This window comes from Oncorhynchus mykiss, chromosome 9, assembly GCF_013265735.2.
Source record: "Oncorhynchus mykiss isolate Arlee chromosome 9, USDA_OmykA_1.1, whole genome shotgun sequence".
NCBI classification, from domain to species: Eukaryota; Metazoa; Chordata; class Actinopteri; order Salmoniformes; family Salmonidae; genus Oncorhynchus; species Oncorhynchus mykiss.
The window spans coordinates 61,417,116-61,440,508 of NC_048573.1; the positions used below are offsets into that span (position 1 = coordinate 61,417,116).

Here is a 23,393-nt window from a genome sequence, read left to right on the forward strand (position 1 = left end):
TCATATTTACATAAAAAAATCTCAGTATACATTGGCTCATTATGTTCACTAGTTCCAAAAACATCCGGTGATTTTCAAATGTTGATGAAAATACAAGTGTTATGCATGGAAATATAGATAAACTTCTCCTTAATGCAACCGCTGTGTCAGATTTCAAAAAAACTTTACAGAAAAAGCAAACCATGCAATAATCTGAATACGGCGCTCAGAAACCCAACAAGCCAAAAATATATCCGCCATATTGTGCAGTCAACAGAAGTCAGAAATAACGTTATAAATATTCACTTACCTTTGATGATCTTCATCAGAATGCACTCCCATGAATCCCAGTTCCACAATAAATGTTTGATTTGTTCTGTAATGTCCATCATTTATGTCCAAATAGCTACTTTTCTTAGCGCGTTTGGTAAACAAATCAAAACTCACGAAGTGCGTTGACTAGTTGCAGACAAAATGTCAAAAAGTTCCATAGAAACATGTCAAACGATGTATAGAATCAATCTTTAGGATGTTTTTAAAATAAAACTTCAATAATATTCCAACCGGAGAGTTCCTTTGTCTTCAGAAAAGCAAAGGAACGAGAGCTCTCATGTGAATGCACGTGACCAGCTCATGGCAGCTGGCAGACCTCTGACTCATTCCCCTCTCATTCAGCCCCCCTTCACAGTAGAAGCCTCAAACAAGTTTCTAAAGACGGCTGACATCTCGTGGAAGCCTTAGGAAGTACAAGATGACCAATATCCCACTGTATCTTCAATAGGGGCTGAGTTGAAAATCGACCAACCTCAGATTTCCCACTTCCGGGTTGGATAATTTTCTCAAGTTTTTGCTTGCCATATGAGTTCTATTATACTCACAGACATCATCCAAGCAGTTTTAGAAACGTCAGAGTATTCTCTATCCAAATATACTAATAATATGCATATATTAGCAATTGGGACTGAGGAGCAGGCAGTTTACTACTCTGGGCACCTTATTCATCCAAGCTACTCAATACTGCCCCCAGCCATAAGAAGTTAATAAAATGTTCTAACTCTTACACAACACACAGGTAGCAGTCACCAGTCAGCACCTTTTCATTGACCATGGTGAACATTCCCATAGGAATTACCTGTACCGCCTAGGGCAAGCACCATTATTGCACAGCGGAAGCACCCTTTAGTGCTTGGGGCCAACCCAGCAGGCAAGTTCCTGTTCTCCCTCTCTATGGCTGTCAGTGGTGGAGAGCTGCTGTTACCCCCTGGTCATAGACCCAAGGTTCTATACCTCAGCCCCTAGGTGACCTCCTGATGACCCTGCCAGCCCCTCCACCAGTCTCCCCTCATTCTCCCATGGAGGAGTCAACAGTATAACCTGATCCTGCTCCCTCCCCAAGGCCTCCTCAGGACAAACACTTCACAGTACAGGAGTCAGGAGTTGGCACACAACACATCTCTGGCTGAACATACTGCTTCTTGACTCATTCAAATTTTTCGGTTTTTAAACAACTAATGGACCGACGTCAGTTCAATTACTTGAGCTCAATGTGCAGTTTCTGTAGAGATAAATCAGGGATGGAGAGAGATAGAAAGCGGTTGCTTCGTGAGCCTGAAAATACGTGATCTAAGTGATTGATAGTTGGTATTCAGCAATCATAAAAGTAATTATTTACTTTGAAGAACTACTAAAGTAGTGATTTTGTCAGATGGTATAGACAGCTGCTATATAGAGATGACTTGGAATTAAATAATAAAGTCATCAAATAAAACAAATATTGAATTAAAGTAAAGCAATGTAAATAAATGATGGTTAACAAGTGGTAATCAGTAATGGCTTCAGTCACTACTATTATGGGACTTTTATTCATATTTTCTTTCTGTGTTGTTACATCACTCAACCCACATAATGCATTTAATGTCTACATTTTTTTACCAAAACCGAACAGACCTCTAATCACTCAGCACAATTAGGACTCTTCAGAGCATACTGAACATACTGTATCTTCACCATTACTCTCCACTTCACAAAATGTCAGACTGCCTGCCATTGAAGTCTGAGCTGAGAGATAACTACTAGTGCTGGAAAATGCCAGGTACCTCAAAATACAAGATCATCGATACGATATGCATTGCGATTCTCACTATTCTATATGTATTGCGATTCTCACTATTCTATATGTATTGTGATTCTCACTATTTTATATGTATTGTGATTCTCACTATTCTATATGTATTGCGATTCTCACTATTCTATATGTATTGCGATTCTCACTATTCTATATGTATTGTGATTCTCACTATTCTATATGTATTGTGATTCTCACTATTCTATATGTATTGCGATTCTCACTATTCTATATGTATTGCGATTCTCACTATTCTATATGTATTGTGATTCTCACTATTCTATATGTATTGTGATTCTCACTATTCTATATGTATTGTGATTCTCACTATTCTATATGTATTGTGATTCTCACTATTCTATATGTATTGTGATTCTCACTATTCTATATGTATTGCGATTAGAAACTGTGATTTTATTGCAATTCGATGTTCCAATTCGAGAGTCATGAGAAAATGAGATTTGACCAGCCATGGAAAAAGTACTAAAAAACAAATTGGCTCCATATGTAAAAAGAAGATGGAGAACAAGCTATGAATACTGGAATTTGTGCAGGTACAGAAAACTGCAAAGAATATTGCAATATTGTCAAAACAATACGATATATCGTCAAAAATAATATACAAGATTTCCCCCCCCCCCATCATGAATCACTACCTAGCCAAACACTACAGTTGTCTGAATATATCTTGCGTTAGCATACCCTTCTCATCCTCCCTCTCCTCCTCCTCCTCCCTCTCCTCCTCCCCCCTCCTTTCTGGTCAAGGTACAGAGGTGCAAATGGGAAATGGATAGTGGATCGATAGTGGGAAAGACTAGAGCATGAAATTGCTTTATTAAACGGTGGGTGGCTCTGGGGCTGGCTTCTGGGAGGGCCGGCTTCTGAGGAGCTGAACGGCCATCTAACATACTTCCTCTATGAACTACTACTACCACATCTTCACAGCAGCATGACCCAGTCAGACTACGGTGGAAGCAATCAGTTTGGTCTGGCAGCTCCTCTGAACACAGGTATGTTGACTGGGATGAAGGCATGCACTGCCACACTCCTATCATAACAACGCTGATTACCAAGGCCTAAGGCAGTAGTTCACAACCAGGGGTAGGACACCGACTCTAGGGGTACTTTACCTATCCACAGGGGTACTTGAGAAGACTCATGAGACCATCGGCCTACTGGTAAAATGAACATGAAGGGGTACTTCCGGGGTACTCCGTGCAGAGCAATATTCAGTCGGTGGTACAGTAACCAAAAAAAGGTGGGCAACCACTTGTCTACGGCAAGCCCATAAACTACTGCAAAGAGGAAGCTGTTTTGTGAAACACATCTTAGAGACACTCTTATGACTCTCACCAGAAATGACCTTGCTCAAGGCATACACTGTCTAGTATAGACTGAGAGAAAGTGCATATTGCATAGGAGAAGCAGCTGTAATGCAGAGCTTTATAATATCATATCAACGGATATGTCTGTCTCACCTCCTCTGAGAACTAGCACGTTGACCTCGCTCCCCACAGGTAGGTCTTTCAGGATGTCCACCACCTGGGAGTGGCTCATTGTCTGGACGTTCTGACGGTTGATCTCCTTGATTACATCACCCTTTAGCAGGCCATGACACCACTGGGCATCCAGGATCATCTTCACCTGGGATTACATTGGTTAGGTTACATTACATTACATTTGATTACATTATATTGGATTAGTTTAACCTACATTAAATTAGATGAAAGTACATTCGGTAAATCTTTACTGTAGGCTTCCTTATATATACCATTCATCAAGCTGTTACAACACCTACTACTACATAAGGCTTTATACAGAGGTGTTCTCTAGCTCAGTGGTTTACTAACTTCTTTGACCCTCGACCTGGTTGGTTCAAAGCTTGCGACCCCCACGCACAATCACTGCGCAAATGTAGCTCGTCATGACAGCCATAAACGGTGATGCATTTTCAAAACGCAAGATATAGAAATTGAATATATAGAAACGCAGAAACACCTGCATTTTGAGATGAAAGTCATTAATGTTAGCGGTCAATACTAACTAGGGATATTATGTCACACTGTCCGTTCTGGAGTCCAGAGCAAGCAGAATCATACAGCCTACCTGTATGCAGCAGGGGTTACAGGATCATACAGCCTACCTGTATGCAGCAGGGGTTACAGGATCATACAGCCTACCTGTATGCAGCAGGGGTTACAGATCATACAGCCTACCTGTATGCAGCAGGGGTTACAGGATCATACAGCCTACCTGTATGCAGCAGGGGTTACAGGATCATATGACCTACCTGTATGCAGCAGGGGTTACAGGATCATATGACCTACCTGTATGCAGCAGGGGTTACAGGATCTTACAGCCTACCTGTATGCAGCAGGGGTTACAGGATCATACAGCCTACCTGTATGCAGCAGGGGTTACAGGATCATATGACCTACCTGTATGCAGCAGGGGTTACAGGATCATATGACCTACCTGTATGCAGCAGGGGTTACATGATCATATGACCTACCTGTATGCAGCAGGGGTTACAGGATCATACAGTCTACCTGTATGCAGCAGGGGTTACAGGATCATACAGCCTACCTGTACGCAGCGGGGGTTACAGATCATACAGCCTACCTGTATGCAGCAGGGGTTACAGGATCATATGACCTACCTGTATGCAGCAGGGGTTACAGGATCATATGACCTACCTGTATGCAGCAGGGGTTACAGGATCATATGACCTACCTGTATGCAGCAGGGGTTACAGGATCATATGACCTACCTGTATGCAGCAGGGGTTACAGGATCATATGACCTACCTGTATGCAGCAGGGGTTGCAGGATCATACAGCCTACCTGTATGCAGCAGGGGTTACAGGATCATACAGCATACCTGAATGCAGCAGGGGTTACAGGATCATATTACCTACCTGTATGCAGCAGGGGTTACAGGATCATATGACCTACCTGTATGCAGCAGGGGTTACAGGATCATATGACCTACCTGTATGCAGCAGGGGTTACAGGATCATATGACCTACCTGTATGCAGCAGGGGTTACAGGATCATATGACCTACCTGTATGCAGCAGGGGTTACAGGATCATACAGCATACCTGTATGCAGCAGGGGTTACAGGATCATATGACCTACCTGTATGCAGCAGGGGTTACAGGATCATATGACCTACCTGTATGCAGCAGGGGTTACAGGATCATATGACCTACCTGTATGCAGCAGGGGTTACAGGATCATATGACCTACCTGTATGCAGCAGGGGTTGCAGGATCATACAGCCTACCTGTATGCAGCAGGGGTTACATGATCATACAGCATACCTGTATGCAGCAGGGGTTACAGGATCATATGACCTACCTGTATGCAGCAGGGGTTACAGGATCATATGACCTACCTGTATGCAGCAGGGGTTACAGGATCATATGACCTACCTGTATGCAGCAGGGGTTACAGGATCATATGACCTACCTGTATGCAGCAGGGGTTACAGGATCATATGACCTACCTGTATGCAGCAGGGGTTACAGGATCATATGACCTACCTGTATGCAGCAGGGGTTACAGGATCATACGACCTACCTGTATGCAGCAGGGGTTACAGGATCATATGACCTACCTGTATGCAGCAGGGGTTACAGGATCATACGACCTACCTGTATGCAGCAGGGGTTGCAGGATCATACAGCCTACCTGTATGCAGCAGGGGTTACAGGATCATACAGCCTACCTGTATGCAGCAGGGGTTACAGGATCATATGACCTACCTGTATGCAGCAGGGGTTACAGGATCATATGACCTACCTGTATGCAGCAGGGGTTACAGGATCATATGACCTACCTGTATGCAGCAGGGGTTACAGGATCATACAGTCTACCTGTATGCAGCAGGGGTTACAGATCATACAGCCTACCTGTATGCAGCAGGGGTTACAGATCATACAGCCTACCTGTATGCAGCAGGGGTTACAGGATCATATGACCTACCTGTATGCAGCAGGGGTTACAGGATCATACAGCCTACCTGTATGCAGCAGGGGTTACAGGATCATATGACCAACCTGTATGCAGCAGGGGTTACAGGATCATACAGCCTACCTGTATGCAGCAGGGGTTACAGGATCATATGACCTACCTGTATGCAGCAGGGGTTACAGGATCAATGAGATCAATGAAATCACCAGGTAGCCTATATGTGGCAAAGATGCGTCCATAGCAATGTAGGTAGGCTACTCTGTTTTTGCCAGGCAAAACCAGAGAAAATTAATCTAGTGCTTTCTGATCACTAACCTGGATATGTGCGCCCGCCTTTGCGCACAAATGCTGATGACTGCTCATTGGTCAACAGTCAAAACGCACAACTTTTTGGTTCTGAAGCACTAATAAGATGTTTTTGAAACAAAAATGTGGTGCAATGCCATAGGCTTATGTCAGTGACAAGATCGAATAAGCAAAGGTATGAATATAAAATACAAATGGTAGGCTATATGTATGAAAAATATATGTTTTTCTCTATTCAGTTTCACACTCGCAACCCCTCAAAACCTCATTGCACTATCTCACCCGACATGTGTTGATTGACAGTTTGCTGGTCTAATCAGAGGGCTGAGTGTTTCACTAGCCAATCTGTTGTTTTGCAAGCGCTATACTGTCTCTGTCTGCATGGAGAGTAATCCACAGAGAGTGTGCAACAAAATGAATGACAAAACGTTACAAAACCAAAGTCGAGTCCCAAGTCAGGAGGCTCCAAGTCCAAGTCAAGTCATTTTATTTTCTATCGAGTCATCAAATTTGTGACTCGAGTCCAAGTCATCTGACTCGAGTCCACACCTCTGGCATTATAACACCAGTCATACATAAGGGGGGCTATGGTAAAGTGTTACCGGAAATTAATTCAATGCATTTTACCTTCTGGCCCAGGGGGCAGTCTGCAATGGCAAAGCCGAACCCTCCTGGCCCCTTCACCAGGGGTACACCCACCAGCTCCGGCTGCAACAGCGTGAGGTCTGGACCCTCAGGGTAGTGGCGCCCCCCGTTGGACATGGCTGGGACAGCTGTTGTCTGTCAATCAATCAAATCAAATCAAAATCACCCAAATCTATTTATATAGACCCTTTTTACATCAGCAGTTTTCACAAAGTGCTTTTACGGTAACCCAGGCTAGACCCCTGACAGCAAGCAAAAACAGAAGCACAGTGGCCAGGAAAAACTCCCTAAAAGGAAGAAACCTAGGGAGGAACTGGTTGTACTGTACCTGTCTTGGGAGGGTGCCGTCTGGGCTGGTGACATAGTGTATCTCCTGGGGGTTAGAGGTCGAAAGTGAAGGGGTGGCTTCGGGGGCCAGGGCTGTGGCTATGTCCCACGAGGAGGCGTCGACACTCCCACTGGGGTCCTCAGGGAGGGGGTAACCCCGACACAGCACCATGTCCACGTACTGGTTGACTGGGATAGACTGGAACATCTGAACCACGTCAGCATGAGTCTTCCCCAGGACACACAGTCCGTTGATGTCCACGATGACGTCACCTGGTAGAGTAGAGGGAGAGGAGAGGAAGAAGGGAGAAGGAAGTGTCAATATCAGCATTGGCAACAGTCTTTAAAATGGGAGTGTGCTGTGGTTAGTTGTAGCACTATACCCAGTCCACTAACACCAGACCCAGTCCACTAACATACAAATCAGTTTGCATAACGTTTAGCGCAAACAGTTCCCGCATGAAGGCATCGTTGCTCAGGAGCTGAAATATGTTTCCTTGGAGTCTGCTCCATAAACAACTGCTTTGGGGTTGATGAATGAACAAAGAAGTAAGGTACAGCCTAACACTCTCTCCTTCCCCTCATCCTCCATCATTCCAGCCTGGGTGTATTAAGTCAGCTACTCCCAGCCAGATCAATAAAGACTAGGAAAATGTGCTCAGTTTATCTCCAGCCAAAAGAAAAACAGGAAACTCCCCACCACTAGCTAGCTGGGAGCAGTGGTGTAAAGTACTTAAGTAAAACATACTTTAAAGTACTACTTAAGTTGTTTTTTGGGGTATCTGTACTTTACAATTTATATTTTTGGCAACTTTTACTTCACCAAATTCCTAAACAAAAGTATAGACTTTTTACTCCATATATTTTCCCTGACACCCAAAAGTACTCATTACATTTTGTCAGGAAAATGATCCAATTCACACACTTATCAAGAGAACATCCCTGGTCATCTCTACTGCCTCTGATCTGGTGGACTCACTAAACACAAATGCTTTGTTTGTAAATTATGTCTGAGTGTTGGGAGTGTGCCCCTGGATATCCGTCAATAAAAATTTTTTTTTTTTTAAATTGTGCCGTCTGGTTTGCTTAAATAAAGGTTAAAAAAAAATAATCAGCTTGGGGGGCAGCTAAGCCCTTGTGGGGCATTTAAGCCTTGAACGATGCCTGACAGGCAGCTCTGTCTCCCAGGCTCTTTGCCACGCCCATACCACATCCAATCGCATGTAAGCAACAATGCAGCTAACTTTGCTAGTCTTGTGAGCAAGAGCGCTGCTAGCTAGTTAGCTAGGTAGTCTCGTTAGCTAGCTAGTTTGTTTTCTATTCTGGTCGTTAGCTTGCATATCTGATACAGTATGTGTATGATTGTAAGGGGCACTTGTTTTATGGATGATATTTACATTTGAGTGGGTGAGCTCTATTCCTGACAGGCTGATCAGATTACATTTCAGGCTCAGAGCTTGATAAGATTCAATAGCAGCCTCAGAGGCTGATAAGTCAGGATTTTGCTTTGTAGTTTCATAGATGGGTTAGATAGATAAGGCACCCTCATCTGTTTGCTCCATGGTTGCGAGGGCATTGTTTCTGTTGCTATACAACCAACACGTCTATAGGTAAAGTTCATTGCCGGCAGATTAGCAGCCAATGCATTATGTATATGATCAAGAGATGGTGCGCTTTACTCCTGGCAAGCTGATCAGATTCAATTGCCGCCTCAGAGGCTGATATGTCAGGATGCAGCCTTGTAGGCTGTCTGCAAGGAGCCTTACATATGAAATAGCCTACAAGTCAGCCTCCTGATTTACAAGCCTCTGAGGCTGCTATTGAATCTGATCAGCTGCCAAGAATAGAGCTCACCCACTCTGGATGATATGCATCAGCCTATAAAGCACGGACAGCTAATCTGCCTGCAAGGAGCTTTACCATTGAAACAGCCTACAAGGCAGCATCCTGACACCAGCCTCTGAGGCTATTGAATCTGATCAGCCTGCCTGGAATAGAGCTCACCCCCTGGATCAGATATGCATCTGGCTATAAAGCAATTTGACAGCTAGTCTGTCTTCAAGGAGCCTTACCTATGAAACAGCCTATGAGGCAGCATCCTGATTTATCAGCATCTGAGACTAAAATGTAATCTGATCAACCTGTCAGGGATGGAGCTCACCCACTGTAATTGTAAATATTATCCATGAACTATATATATCAGTTATGCAAGCTAACAACCAGCATAGATAACAAGCTAGCTTGCTAGATAGCCAACAAGACTAACTAGCTAAGACTAGCCAAGTTAGCTGTGTTATCCTTTGCATGAGATTGACTGTGGTCTTGGCGGCAGGGTGCAGCCTGGGAGACAGCATTGCCTGTCAGACATTGTTCAGGGCTTAAATGCCCCAAGAGCGCATTGCGATCATTGCAGCCACAGGGCTCCTTGATGAGGTGGTTATCGTGCATCTGAACAAATGAATGGATGATGCGTGCTACTTCTGATTATTTTGTGATCTCGACAAAGCAACTTTAGTTATGTCGTGATCATGAGACAAATAAGTTGTGATCTCGACAAAGCAACTTTAGTTATGTCGTGATCATGAGACAAATAAGTCGTGATCTCGACAAAGCAACTTTAGTTATGTCGTGATCATGAGACAAATAAGTCGTGATCTCGACAAAGCAACTTTAGTTATGTCGTGATCATGAGACAAATAAGTCGTGATCTCGACAAAGCAACTTTAGTTATGTCGTGATCATGAGACAAATAAGTTGTGATCTCGACAAAGCAACTTTAGTTATGTCGTGATCATGAGACAAATAAGTCGTGATCTCGACAAAGCAACTTTAGTTATGTCGTGATCATGAGACAAATAAGTTGTGATCTCGACAAAGCAACTTTAGTTATGTCGTGATCATGAGACAAATAAGTCATGATCTCGACAAAGCAACTTTAGTTATGTCGTGATCATGAGACAAATAAGTTGTGATCTCGACAAAGCAACTTTAGTTATGTCGTGATCATGAGACAAATAAGTTGTGATCTCGACAAAGCAACTTTAGTTATGTCGTGATCATGAGACAAATAAGTCATGATCTCGACAAAGCAACTTTAGTTATGTCGTGATCATGAGACAAATAAGTTGTGATCTCGACATAGCGAGGGATTTTAAATTTTTCATATGTCCTCTCCATTTCAATGAGCCACTGGCAGCTATATACTAATACCGGGATGTGTATTGAAGGCCGTTTGGGCTGTGTATACTGTATGTCATACAGTTGAAGTCGGAAGTTTACATACACTTAGGTTGGAGTCATTAAAACTTGGTTTTCAACCACTCCACAAATTTCCATGACCAGTGCTCTCAATAATAAATGCTATTGGCTAATTTTGGTAGACTGGTCTCTTGTCTATTTTATGCAAATAAGGATCTTACAAATTCTTAGAAACAGACAGAGTGATTTTAATTGAAGTGGTTAATGAACACATATAGGAATTGTAGAATTCCTTTAACAGGTGCAAAAAGTGCAAATCAATCCCAGAACAACAGCAAAGGACCTTGTGAAGATGCTGGAGGAAACAGGTACAACAGTATCTATATCCACAGTAAAACAAGTCCTATATCGACATAACCTGAAAGGCCACTCAGCAAGGAAGAAGCCACTGCTCCAAAGCCACCATAAAAAAGCCAGACTACGGTTTGCAACTGCACATGGGGACAAAGATCTTACTTTTTTGTAGAAATGTCCTCTGGTTTGATTAAATAAAAATGGAACTGTTTGGCCATAATGACCTGGTGCACTTCACAAAATAGGTCGGAAAATTATGTGGATATATTGAAGCAACATCTCAAGAAATAGGTCAGGAAGTTAAAGCTTGGTCGCAAATGGGTCAAATGGACAATGACCACAAGCATACTTCCGAAGTTGTGGCAAAATGGCTTAAGGACAATAAAGTCAAGGTATTGGAATCGCCATCACAAAGCCCTGACCTCAATCCCATCCCATTTTTGGGCAGAACTGAAAATGTGTATGTGAGCAAGGAGGCCAACAAACCTGACTCAGTTACACCAGCTCTGTCAGGAGGAATGGGTCAAAATTCACCCAACTTAATTTTGTATTTATTATGTTTTACCTTAATTTATCTAGGCAAGTCAGTTAAGAACAAATTCTTATTTTCAATGATGGCCTAGGAACAGTGGGTTAACTGCCTTGTTCAGGGGCAGAACGACAGATTTGTACCTTGTCAGCTCGAGCATTCGATCGTGCAACCTCTCACCCTCTTACTAGTCCAACACTCTAACCACTAGGCTATGCTGCTGCCCCAAATGTGGGAAGTGTGGGAAGCTTGTGGAAGGCTACCCGAAACGTTTGACCCAAGTTAAACAATTTAAAGGCAATGCTACCAAATACTAATTGAGTCTATGTAAACTTCTGACCCACTGGGAATGTGATGAAAGAAATAAAACATGAAATAAATCATTCTCTCTACTATTATTCTGACATCTCACATTCTTCAAAGAAAGTGGTGATCCTAACTGACCTAAGACAGATAATTTTTACTGGGATTAAATGTCAGGAATTGTGAAAAACTGAGTTTAAATGTATTTGGCTAAGGTGTATGTAAACTTCCGACTTCAACTGTACGTGATCCAAGAAATACTGTATGACCACACTTATAGATATGCATGTTCATAATAATCATAAGCATGTAAAGAAGCACAGCCAAGAGGCCTTCAGTATGAAATCTGAAATACTGCGTATAACTCCACTTCAAATCAGGGTGCTACCATAAACGTGTGTGTACCGACAATGATAAATGAACCTTGTTGATCTGTGTGCACAAGTGCGATGTGTGTGTGTGTTTGTATGCGTGCGTTCCTGCGTACAAGCATCTATGTGTACGTCTGTGTGTGTGTGAGAGTGTGTTTACATGTGCGTACAACACTCACCAGAGGTCATCTTGTTGTCGTGCGCAGCGGGCCCGTCTCGGAGCACGTTCTTCACCTGGAGGAACTCGTCATGGCGGTCGCCCCCAATGATGGTGAAGCCAAACCCCTGGGGGCTCTTCCTCAGATTTGTCCTCAGAATGGAGCCCTGGAGATGGGCTGGGTCCCGTACGAAACCCCTCACACCCACAACAGGCTCATCTGAAGGAGAGAGGAAGTGAGGGGAGAGGCAAGTAAGAGGGTGAGAGAACAGAGCAAAGAGAAAGAAAAAAACCTTAGAGAAAGATGACTAAATACAAAAAAAGCACAACGAGAGAGAGATGCAAATTGAGGAAGTACTGTATAAGCAAATACCTAATTATTATGACTGTAATTCAGCTAATTGCTCTCAAACCTTAATGCCCCATTGAAGTATTTTACTTTACAAATTAGTGACTATTAATTCTTTGTTTGTTTGTCGTATTATCATCACAAGGCCTGTCACTATTGTTCAGCTGCATTGATCTGACAGAGAAACCATGCTAGGCTAGCTGCTAGCGCTAATCCATTGATCTGACAGAGAAACCAGGCTAGGCTAGCTGCTTGAGCTAATTCACAATGAGAATTCACAATGACAGAGATTACAGCGACACGTCTATGCCGCTACACTCATTTTATTCTGATATATCCATATGGGACAACTTCAAAGAACACCTAAAGTATCGTTATTTTGTATGGTAGGTAGAGTGTATGTGTGTGTGTGTGACAGATGCACATAGGTGCAAGTTCACAGGCTGTTAGGGATCTGTCCCCTGTAACGTCACAGTGCAGGCTACCGCCACGGTGGCAGGGAGCTGACACCTACTCGTCACTCAGACTGTCACTGTCACTAAGAACTATGCTACTGCTGAACAGAGATGGCCTACTCCTCTTTTACTTAAGCATGCCAGTGAAAAAGACATACTGTAAAAAAAGAAAAAAGAACTCACACATGACGCACAAAGCAGTGTGACAAATCCGTTTGGATATAACCTTGACATTTCAAATCTTACAGAGATGTGATAAACTTTCAGATTGAATTTGCTATGTTATGCCTGCAGGATGGTGCATGGGAATAAATGTCCAGGAGACAAACTGTGTGTGTATTTGTGTGTGTGTGTACACTGCAGGGGTACATCCACCTGAATAACCACCACAACGCAGGGATTGAGGCAGACAGACAGCTGACCTCAAACTGCAGCTGGAGGCTCTCACCATGTGACTGAGACACAGCGGCCCTTAACTCTGCATCAGCAGAGAGAGAGAGGGGGGGGCGGGGGGGGGGGGCGCCCTTTCCTCTGCATCAGCAGAGAGAGAGGGGTGGCGCCCTTTCCTCTGCATCAGCACAGAGAGCGAGGGGGACAGAGATATCGAGAGGAGAGTGATATTGACAGCGATAGAGGAGGGAGAGGGAGCAAAGAGATATCCATGGCCCCTGTCTGACCTTGGTTTCCATTGGGTGAGTTATAGGCTGTGTCTCCTCTAGTGATTCTTCACACACTGAGGGATGGATAGTGGGGGGTGGGGGGCATCAATCTCTTTAATTGGAGTAAATATAGACACCCCCCGTCCTCCTCCACTACCCCCCATGTGTCATGTGTCATGGGATTTAGATTTGCATAACTGCTTTGCGCTCAGAGAAAACGGATTATGCTGAGTGTGATTAACATGACATTCTCACATACCAGCAGTTTCCCTGAGCCATTTGTGTGTGAGCATATACACTGGGTGTACAAGACATTAGGAACACGTGCTCTTTCCATGGCATCTTGCATATGCCGCTCTGTCATTGCTCATCCATATATTTATATGTATATATTCTTATTCCATTCCTTTACTTAGATTTGTGTGTATTAGCTAGTTATTGTGGAATTGTTAGATTACTTGTTCAATATTGCTGCACTGTCGGAATTAGAAGCACAAGCATTTCGCTACACTTGCAATAACATCTGCTAACCATGTGTATGTATGTGACCAATACATTTTGATTTGATTTGACATAGACTGACCTATTATCCCTTGTTGACGTCACTTATTAAATCCACTTCAATCAGTGTAGATGAAGGGGAGGAGAGAGGTTAAAGAAGGATTTTTAAGCCGTCTGACAATTGAGACATGGATTGTGTATGTGGGCCATTCAGAAGGTGAATGGGTAAGACAAAATATTTAAGCGCCTTCAAACTGGGTATGGTAGTAGGTGCCAGGCACACCGTTTGGTGTCAAGAACTGCAACGCTGCTGTTTTTTTCACGCTCAACAGTTTCCTGTGTGTGTCAAGAACGGTCCATGACCCAGAGGACATCCAGACAACTTGACACAACTGTGGGAAGCATTGTAGTCAACATGGGCCAGCATTTCTGTGGAACGCTTTTGAGACCTTGTAGAATCCATGCCCCAACAAATTGAGGCTGTTCTGAGGGCAAACGTTGCAGTGCAACTCAATATTAGGAAGGTGTCCTTAATGTTTTGTATGCTCAGTGTATGTGTGTGTATGCATGTGTATGTGTCTTTCAATGTGTGTGTGTGTGTGCGGGCGTAGTCTATGCGCCAACATGCGTATGTACCATGACATGTGACATATTTCATGACAGTTCTCTGTGTGTTCTGTGCCTGACAAGATGAAGTCCTTCCATCAGAACATCAAAGGACACCGACTGTCAGAGCCTTCTCTCCACTGTGATAAGGGACTGTCCTCACATCACCAGAATGAAAAGGGAAAGATACAGAAGGGTGAGGGCAGGGGTCGGTGGAAGAGAGAGAGAGTATGATGCGATGAGTTTTGCATCATATGAAAAATGTATTCCTGTACTTTGAAAGTTATATATCTTGAAAACTTGATTGCTGACATGCAAAACATTTTGGGACTAAATCAACGATAGACTAATGAAACAAATACCAAAAGATAGTTTTGAGTGGAATTTTCCTTTAACATAGCCATGATTAAGTCATGGTAACACAAAGAGATGGTCTATTTCTCAGGCAGGCGGGCAGCTTGCTGTGATTCTTGAAAATCACATATAGAGAGGACTGTCAGTGCAGGATAATTACAGTCCCGTATAGCTACAGCACTATAGCAACAGACCGCAGCCTCTTTCACTGAGAGGGAGGTCAGTCTGCCTTGTCAAAACAGCGTTTAAAACTCTACATGGCAGCACGCCCCTCTGGGATCTCTCCGATCCACTCTGCTCTGTTCGCTGTGAGACAGACCACTCATTAACAAGCACAGGGAACGTGTAGAGAGCAGAGTAGAGAGCTCTGTCAGAACAGAGAATCACTCAGGCAAAAACTAGAGGAAAATAACAGTCCAGGAAACAATACCATGGGAAATAAGCTCTTTTAGCTGGACAGGAGCTGGACTAACTGGGGATGTGTCTCAAATGGCACCCTATTCCCTTTAGAGTGCACTACATTTGACAAGAGCCCTATAGGCCCTAGTCAAAATTAGTGTAATATAAAGGGAATAGGGTGCAATTTGGGATGTAGCCTGGGACTTGTTCGGTCCCAATAGGCTGTGCATAGAGCAGAGTGTTTCTTCTGTCTAGAGGGTCTGAGTTGATCTGGTTCTAACACTAGGGTCTCTGTTCAATCAAACCCTGTTTGTTTAACAACAACCTCCTGTAATATTCATACAGTATGTATCCACAAACGGAATTGTAATTGGTGGCATTCTACCATATCATATCATACTGCACTATGATTGATTTAGACCACCAGGTTAGGTCATTGCAGTTGATCATGGCCGGAGACACATGAACATGCCAGTTATAGCTACAGTACAGGTCAAACGTTTGGACACACCTGCTCATTCAAGGGTTTTTCTTACATTTTACTATGTTCTATATTGTAGAATAATAGTGAAGGCATCAAAACAATGAAATAACACATATGGAATCATGTAGTAAGCAAAAAAGTGTATATATATATTATATTTGAGATTCTTTAAAGTAGCCACTCTTTGCCTTCATGACAGCTTTGCACACTCTTGGCATTCTGTCAACCAGCTTCATGAGGTAGTCACTTGGAATGCATTTCAATTAACAGGTGTGCCTTGTTAAAAGTTAATTTGTGGAATTTCTTTCCTTCTTAATGCATTTGAGCCATTCAGTTGTGTTGTGACAAGGTAGGAGTGGTATACAATGGACATTCGAACTGGTGGAAATCTGTCCTTTGGTCTGATAAGTCCATAGTTGACCGCTGTGTCTTTGTGAGACGCAGAGTAGGTGAACAGAGGATCTCCGCATGTGTGGTTCCAACCGTGAAGAAAGGAGGAGAAGGTGTGATGGTGCTTTGCTGGTGACACTGGCCGGTAATTTATTTAGAATTCAAGGTACGCTTAACCAGCATGGCTACCACAGCCTTCTGCAGTGATATGCCATCCCATCTGATTTGTGCTTAGTGGGACTATCATTTATTTTTCAACAGGACAATGACTCCAAACACCTCCAGGCTGTGTAAGGGCTATTTGACCAAGAAGGAGAGTGATGGAGCACTGCATCGGATGACCTGGCCTCCACAATCACCCGACCTCGACCCAATTAAGATGGTTTGGGAAGAATTGGACAGCAGAGTGAAGGAAAAGCCAACAAATCCTCAGCATATGAGGGAACTCCTTCAAGACTGTTGGAAAAGCATCATGGTTGAGAGAATGCCAAGAGTGTGCAAAGCTGTCATCAAGGCAAAGGGTGGCTACTTTGAAGAATCGCAAATATAAAATATATTTTGAATTGTTTAACACTTTTTTAACACTTTTCACAATTCCATGTGTTATTTCATAGTTGTGATGTCTTCACTACTATTCTACAATGTATAAAATAGTGAAAAGAAAGAAAACCCCTTGAATGAGTAGGTGTGTCCAAACGTTTGGCTGGTACTGTAGCTAATAAAGAGCTATGTTTTATAAAGATCCTGTCGTACTGCATTTTATTCTTTTGTACAAAGCATGCAAAACAAGACACCTCCAAGGACCTACCCCTCAGGAATGACACAGAGCAAAGCAGCAAAGCCTGAGGAACATGCATCCTTCCCCAATCAGTGGGTGTTTTAAGGTTACATCATAGTTTCTGTTATTGGGGTTATTGTGGTCTGTTCCAGGACAGCATTAGCAGCCTACCACAGCACAGTAGGTTCCTGTGGCAGTGACAGTAAGGGCCTCCAGGCTAAAGACTTCTCTCTGAGGGGGTTTCTGGTGGTGTAGAAATCACACATACACTGTGCTTCCCCCTCCAATACCCTCTCGATGCTAATGCTGTGCCAGTCAAAATAGCAGCCTGAAGGGTGTCTGGAAGAGCTGGTACAGAGAGAGGTAGTGCTGATAGGGCCTAGGCCTTTTTGTGAGTCAGCCTCTGTGGTCAGACCATTGTCACTACCTGGTCTGACCCATGTTCGATTCTGTTCTGTGGGCAACTGGGCATCACCGAGTTGTCTCAGCAGAGAAACATCAATGGCTAGATGATCAATCCCAGTTAGAGGGAGTTAGGGGGCGTGATGAGCTCTGCAGCAGACTTGAACAACTCAATCGCTGGTTGAAAACTGTTTTCTGTCCTTCCCAAAAGATTGAATTTGTAGATAATTGTCCATCTTTCTGGGACTCACCCACAAACAGGACCAAGCCTGGCCTACTGAAGAGTGACGACTTCATCCTAGTTGGAGGGGTGCTCTCATTTGATCTAGCAACATAGAAAGGGATTTAACTCCTCTAGTTCCAAAATGAGATAAGGTGCAGGCCAGGCAGCAGGCTGTTAGTCTGCCCCTAGCACAGTCAGTGTAGTCAGCTCAGTTTTCCACATTGAGACTGTGTCTGTGACTCGATCTAGGTCGGGCAAAACTAAACATGGTGGTGTTCGCCTAAGCAATCTCGCTGGAATGAAGACCTCCATGTGTGTCATTAATGAAATAGATTGTGATAATACTTCACATCTCAAAATGGGACTACTTAATGTTAGATCCCTCACTTCCAAGGCAGTCATAGTCAAATTAACTTGATGTGATTGGCCTGACTGAAACATGGCTTAAGTGTGATGAATTTACTGAGCTAAATAAGGCCTTTCCTCCTGGTTACACTAGTGACCAAACCCCCTGTGCATCCCGCAAAGGTGGAGGTGTTGCTAACATTTTTGACAGCAAATATGTATTTTGAGTTTCTAGTCAGGAAATCTATGGAGTCTACTCAGTAACTTTATTTTTGTATTTGTCTCCACAATTTCGTGATATACAATTGCGATCCAATTCTGATCTTGTTTCATCTCCCATCTCATCTCTGCAACTCCCCAATGGTGCAATGAGCCAAGTAAAGCCCCCCCCCCCCCCCCCCCCTAACCAGGATGATGCTGGGCCAAAACTCAGTTGTCCTGAGACTGCAGGACAACTGAGTTGGGACCAAAAGACTGAAAAACAGCTTCTATCTCAAGGCCATCAGACTGTTAAATAGCCATCACTAGCACATTAGATGCTGCTGCATATAGGTATAGACTAGAAATCACTGGCCACTTTAAGAAACGGAACACTAGTCATTTTAATAATGTTTACATATCTGGCATTACTCATTTCATACAGTTGAAGTCTGAAGTTTACATACACTTAGGTTGGAGTCACGGCTCTCTAAGGTTAGGGCGTGACAGTACCGTTGCGGGCCCCGGACTGGGCACCTTCGCTGCGGGCCCCGGACTGGAGGCCGTCGCTGGGGGCTACGGACTGGAGAACGTCGCTGGGGGCTTCGTGCCATGACTCCTCACTGGAGGCTTCGTGCCATGGATCATCACTGGAGGCTTCTTGCCATGGATCATCACTGGAGGCTTCATGCCATGGATCATCACTGGATGCTTTGTGCCATGGATCATCACTGGAGGCTTCATGCCATGGATCATCACTGTTGGCTTCTTGCCATGGATCATCACTGTTGGCTTCTTGCCATGGATCATCACTGGAGGCTTCGTGTCATGGATCAGCACTAGAGGCTTCTTGCCATGGATCATCACTGGATGCTTCGTGCCATGGATCATCACTGGATGCTTCGTGCCATGGATCATCACTGGAGGCTTATTGCCATGGATCATCACTGGAGGCTTCGTGCCATGGATCATCACTGGAGGCTTATTGCCATGGATCACCACTGGAGGCTTCTTGCCATGGATCATCACTGGAGGCTTCATGCCATGAATCATCACTGTTGGCTTCTTGCCATGGATCATCACTGTTGGCTTCTTGCCATGGATCATCACTGGAGGCTTCATGCCATGGATCATCACTGGAGGCTTCTTGCCATGGATCATCACTGTTGGCTTCTTGCCATGGATCATCACTGTCGGCTTATTGCCATGGATCACCACTGGAGGCTTCTTGCCATGGCTCATCACTGGAGGCTTCTTGCCATGGATCATCACTGGAGTGGAGAGACACACAGGAGGCCTGGCTCTGGGAGCAGGCACAGGACTCACCAGGCTGGGGAGGCATACAGGAGGCTTTGTCCTTGGCCGAGGCACCGGATACACTGGGCCGTGGAGGCGCACTGGAGGTCTCTAGCTTAGAGCCTGCACAACCCGTCCTGGCTGGGTGGTTATCTTCGCCCTGCAAATGCGGGGCGCTGGCACAGGACACACTGGGCTGTGCAGATGTACCAGAGACACAGTGCGCAGAGCCGGCGCAGGATTTCCTGGGCCGAAGAGACGCACTGGAGACCAGGCGCGCTGAGCCGGCACCATCTGTCCTGGCTGGATGCTCACCCTAGCCCGGCAGATGCGGGGAGCTGGGATGTAGCGCACCGGGCTGTGAACGCGCACTGGAGACACTGTGCGCTCCACCGCATAACACGGTTCCTGATCAGTACGACGCTCGCCACGGTAAGCACGGGGAGTTGGCTCAGGTCTCCAACCTGACTCAGCCAGACTCCCCGTGTGCTCCCCCCCAAAAACAATTTGGGGGATGCCTCTCGTGCCTGCTTCGCTGACGTGCCTCCTCATATCACCGCCGCTCCTCCTTCGCTGCCGTTATCTCCTCCTTTGGACGGCGATACTCCCCAGCCTGCCTCCAGGGTCCCTTACCGTCCAGGATCTCCTCCGTGTCCAGGAGTCCTCTTTACCATGCTGCTTGGTCCTTTGGTGGTGGGACGTTCTGTCACGGCCGTTGAAAGAAGTAGACCAAAGCGCGTACATATTCCTTTTTATTAGGATGACGCCAACAAAAACAATAAACAATACAAAAACAACCGTGAAGCTTAAGGGCTATGTGCCACAAACAAAGTTAACTTCCCATACTGAAAGGATGGAAAAGGGCTATCTAAGTATGGTTCCCAATCAGAGACAACAATAGACAGCTGTCCCTGATTGAGAACCATACCCGGCCAAAACATAGAAATACAAAATCATAGAAAAACAAAACATAGAATGCCCACCCCACATCACACCCTGACCTAACCAAAAAGATACATAAAACGGCTCTCTAAGGTCAGGGCGTGACACAAATATTCACCCAAGTTATTGTGGGAAGCTTGTGGAAGTCTACCCAAATCATTTGACCAAAGTTAAAGAATTTAAAGGTAATGCTACCAAATAATAATTGAGTGTATGTAAACTTCTGACCCACTGGGAATGTGATGAAAGAAATAAAAGCTGAAATAAATCATCCTCTCTACTATTATTCTGACATTTCACATTCTTAAAATGAAGTGGTGATCCTAACTGACCTAAGACAGGGAATTCTTACTAGGATTAAATGTCAGGAATTGTGAAAAACTGAATTTAAATGTGTTTTGGCTAAGGTGTATGTAAACTCCTGACTTCAACTGTATATACTGTTTTCTATACTATTATATGGTATCTCATTCACGTAATACTGTTTACATATCTTGCATCACTCATCTCATATGTATATACTGTATTCTATGCTATTCTACTGTATCTTAGTCTGTTCCGCTCTGACATCGCTCATCCATATGTATAGAGTCTTAATTACTTCCTCCTTAGATTTGTGTGTATTGGGTATATGTTGTGTAATTTGTTAGATATTACTTGTTAGATATTACTGCACTGTCAGAGCAAGAAGCACAAGCATTTCGCTACACCCGCAATAGCTAAACACATGGATGTGACCAATAAAATGAGATTTTAATCAGAGCTGAATGCTGACTAACAGTGTGGTTAGAGTACAGAATGTCTCGGTGACATTATCTCAGGACCATTACAAGTGGTCCTGAGAGGATGAGTCAATCATTATGTAATTTACAGCTACTACATTCTAATTGATCTGTCAATCCATTGACCCCAAACTACCACGATTAAGAAAACTTTCTATGTCCAACACACTCTCTTCTCTGTCTCTCTCATGACTCGCTCTCTCTCCTCTGTCTCTCTCATGACTCTCGCTCTCTCTTCTCTGTCTCTCTCATGACTCTTGCTCTCTCTTCTCTGTCTCTCTCATGACTCTCGCTCTCTCTCTTCTCTGTCTCTCTCATGACTCTCGCTCTCTCTTCTCTGTCTCTCTCATGACTCTCACTCTCTCTTCTCTGTCTCTCTCATGACTCTCTCTCTCTCTCTCATGACTCTCTCTTTTTCTTCTCTGTCTCTCTCATGACTCTCGCTCGCTCTCTCTCCACTCTGTATCTCTCATGACTCTCTCTTTCTCTTCTCTGTCTCTCTCATGACTCTTGCTCTCTCTATTCTCTGTCTCTCTCATGACTCTCTCTCTCTCTCTCTCTTCTCTGTCTCATGACTCTCCCTTTCTCTTCTCTGTCTCTCTCATGACTCTCTCTCTCTCTCTCTTCTCTATATCATGACTCTCTCTTTCTCTTCTCTGTCTCTCTCATGACTCTCTCTCTTCTCTATCTCATGACTCTCTGTTTTCTTCTGTCTCATGACTCGCTCTCTCTCTTCTCTGTCTCTCTCATGACTCTCTCTTCCTCTTCTCTGTCTCATGACTCGCTCTTCCTCTTCTCTGTCTCATGACTCGCTCTTTCTCTCGCTCACTTCGTCTCATGACTCTCTTGCTCTTTGGATCTCTCCCTCGGCAGTGTGAAGTGTTTGAAGCAATGAGTGACAGGGACAGACAAAAGCTTTTTGTGCAAGAGAGCTGTGAGCAAAACGAGTGCCTTCTCCACTTCACAACATACTTGTCAAAATCCATTTGAAGTAAAGTGGTTACTATCCATTAGTGCCATTTTAATACCATTGTTACAATGGCCACTTGGTACTGCCCTCACTGACTGCAACTGATTATCTTTAGACAGTAGACACTACAACGACAAGTGGTCCAAGTGGCATGTCATGTATTTGGCGTCTACACTGACATCATCTCTAAGCTAAGGGGATCTGATTAGGAACAATTCTGACATTCTGGCTTTAGGCTCTGTTCCAATAGACACTAGCATACAGAATGAATTCCCAATTAAACACCCAATTCATTTATTATGTCCAATTCATTAAACACACTGCTTCATAATAAGTGGTATACTAGTTAGTGACCATGACAATGATCCGTTTTCAATTGAATCTATGGTGACCGTGGGCTGGCAGAGAGGTATTACCTGAGGGTGTGTTAACCCCCTGCAGGCCAGGGGAGGGGGTGTCCAGGCTCAGTTTCCTCTTGGCTTCCAGGACTGGGTTCTCAAACTGGGTCTTCTGATTGATATGGCTACAGCACAGAGACAAGGGACAAGACAGAACACTCACTGGAGAGATCAGTATACAGCACACATGCACAGAGTGTTACTCTACATACTGTATAAAAACCAAAGAAATACAACCTCAAGCGAGGACTAATACACACTTCATAAATCTTAGAGAAGGTGAAACCGACCAAAAGAGAGTGAGGCTTACATGTTTTCACAGCCTTATTTCAATGTTTTCCTTCTCCTCCTATGACACACAGTTATCTGGATCTCTTCATTTGGCAGCAACACAAAAGCCAAGTAATCTCTCATCTCTCTGGAGCCGCTTTCTTCAATGGTTTGTGTCGTGACCAAAACTCAAAACAGTTTCACAGTACCCTTACACATTACAGTCTAGTGACATCCCAGAGCACTATCCAGTCATTGCAAACCTCTGCTACCAAGCTTATATTACATCACTGTGATCCTATTCAAATCAGTGACACACCA

General features: G+C 44.1%; 1 protein-coding gene across 2 annotated transcripts in view; it reads right to left on the bottom strand.

Annotated features, from left to right (window-relative positions):
* The window catches only part of LOC110531231 (membrane-associated guanylate kinase, WW and PDZ domain-containing protein 3), a 262,300-nt gene that overhangs the window by 17,361 nt on the left and 221,546 nt on the right, over positions 1-23,393 (bottom strand). For both annotated transcript variants that reach the window (XM_036988576.1, XM_036988577.1), the window contains exons 8-12: positions 22,821-22,927; positions 12,294-12,491; positions 7,361-7,632; positions 7,015-7,167; positions 3,583-3,748 (exon numbers count right to left, since the gene is read on the bottom strand). In XM_036988576.1, coding sequence (XP_036844471.1) covers positions 3,583-3,748; positions 7,015-7,167; positions 7,361-7,632; positions 12,294-12,491; positions 22,821-22,927 — 896 coding nt within the window. The remainder of the gene's footprint in view (positions 1-3,582; positions 3,749-7,014; positions 7,168-7,360; positions 7,633-12,293; positions 12,492-22,820; positions 22,928-23,393) is intronic.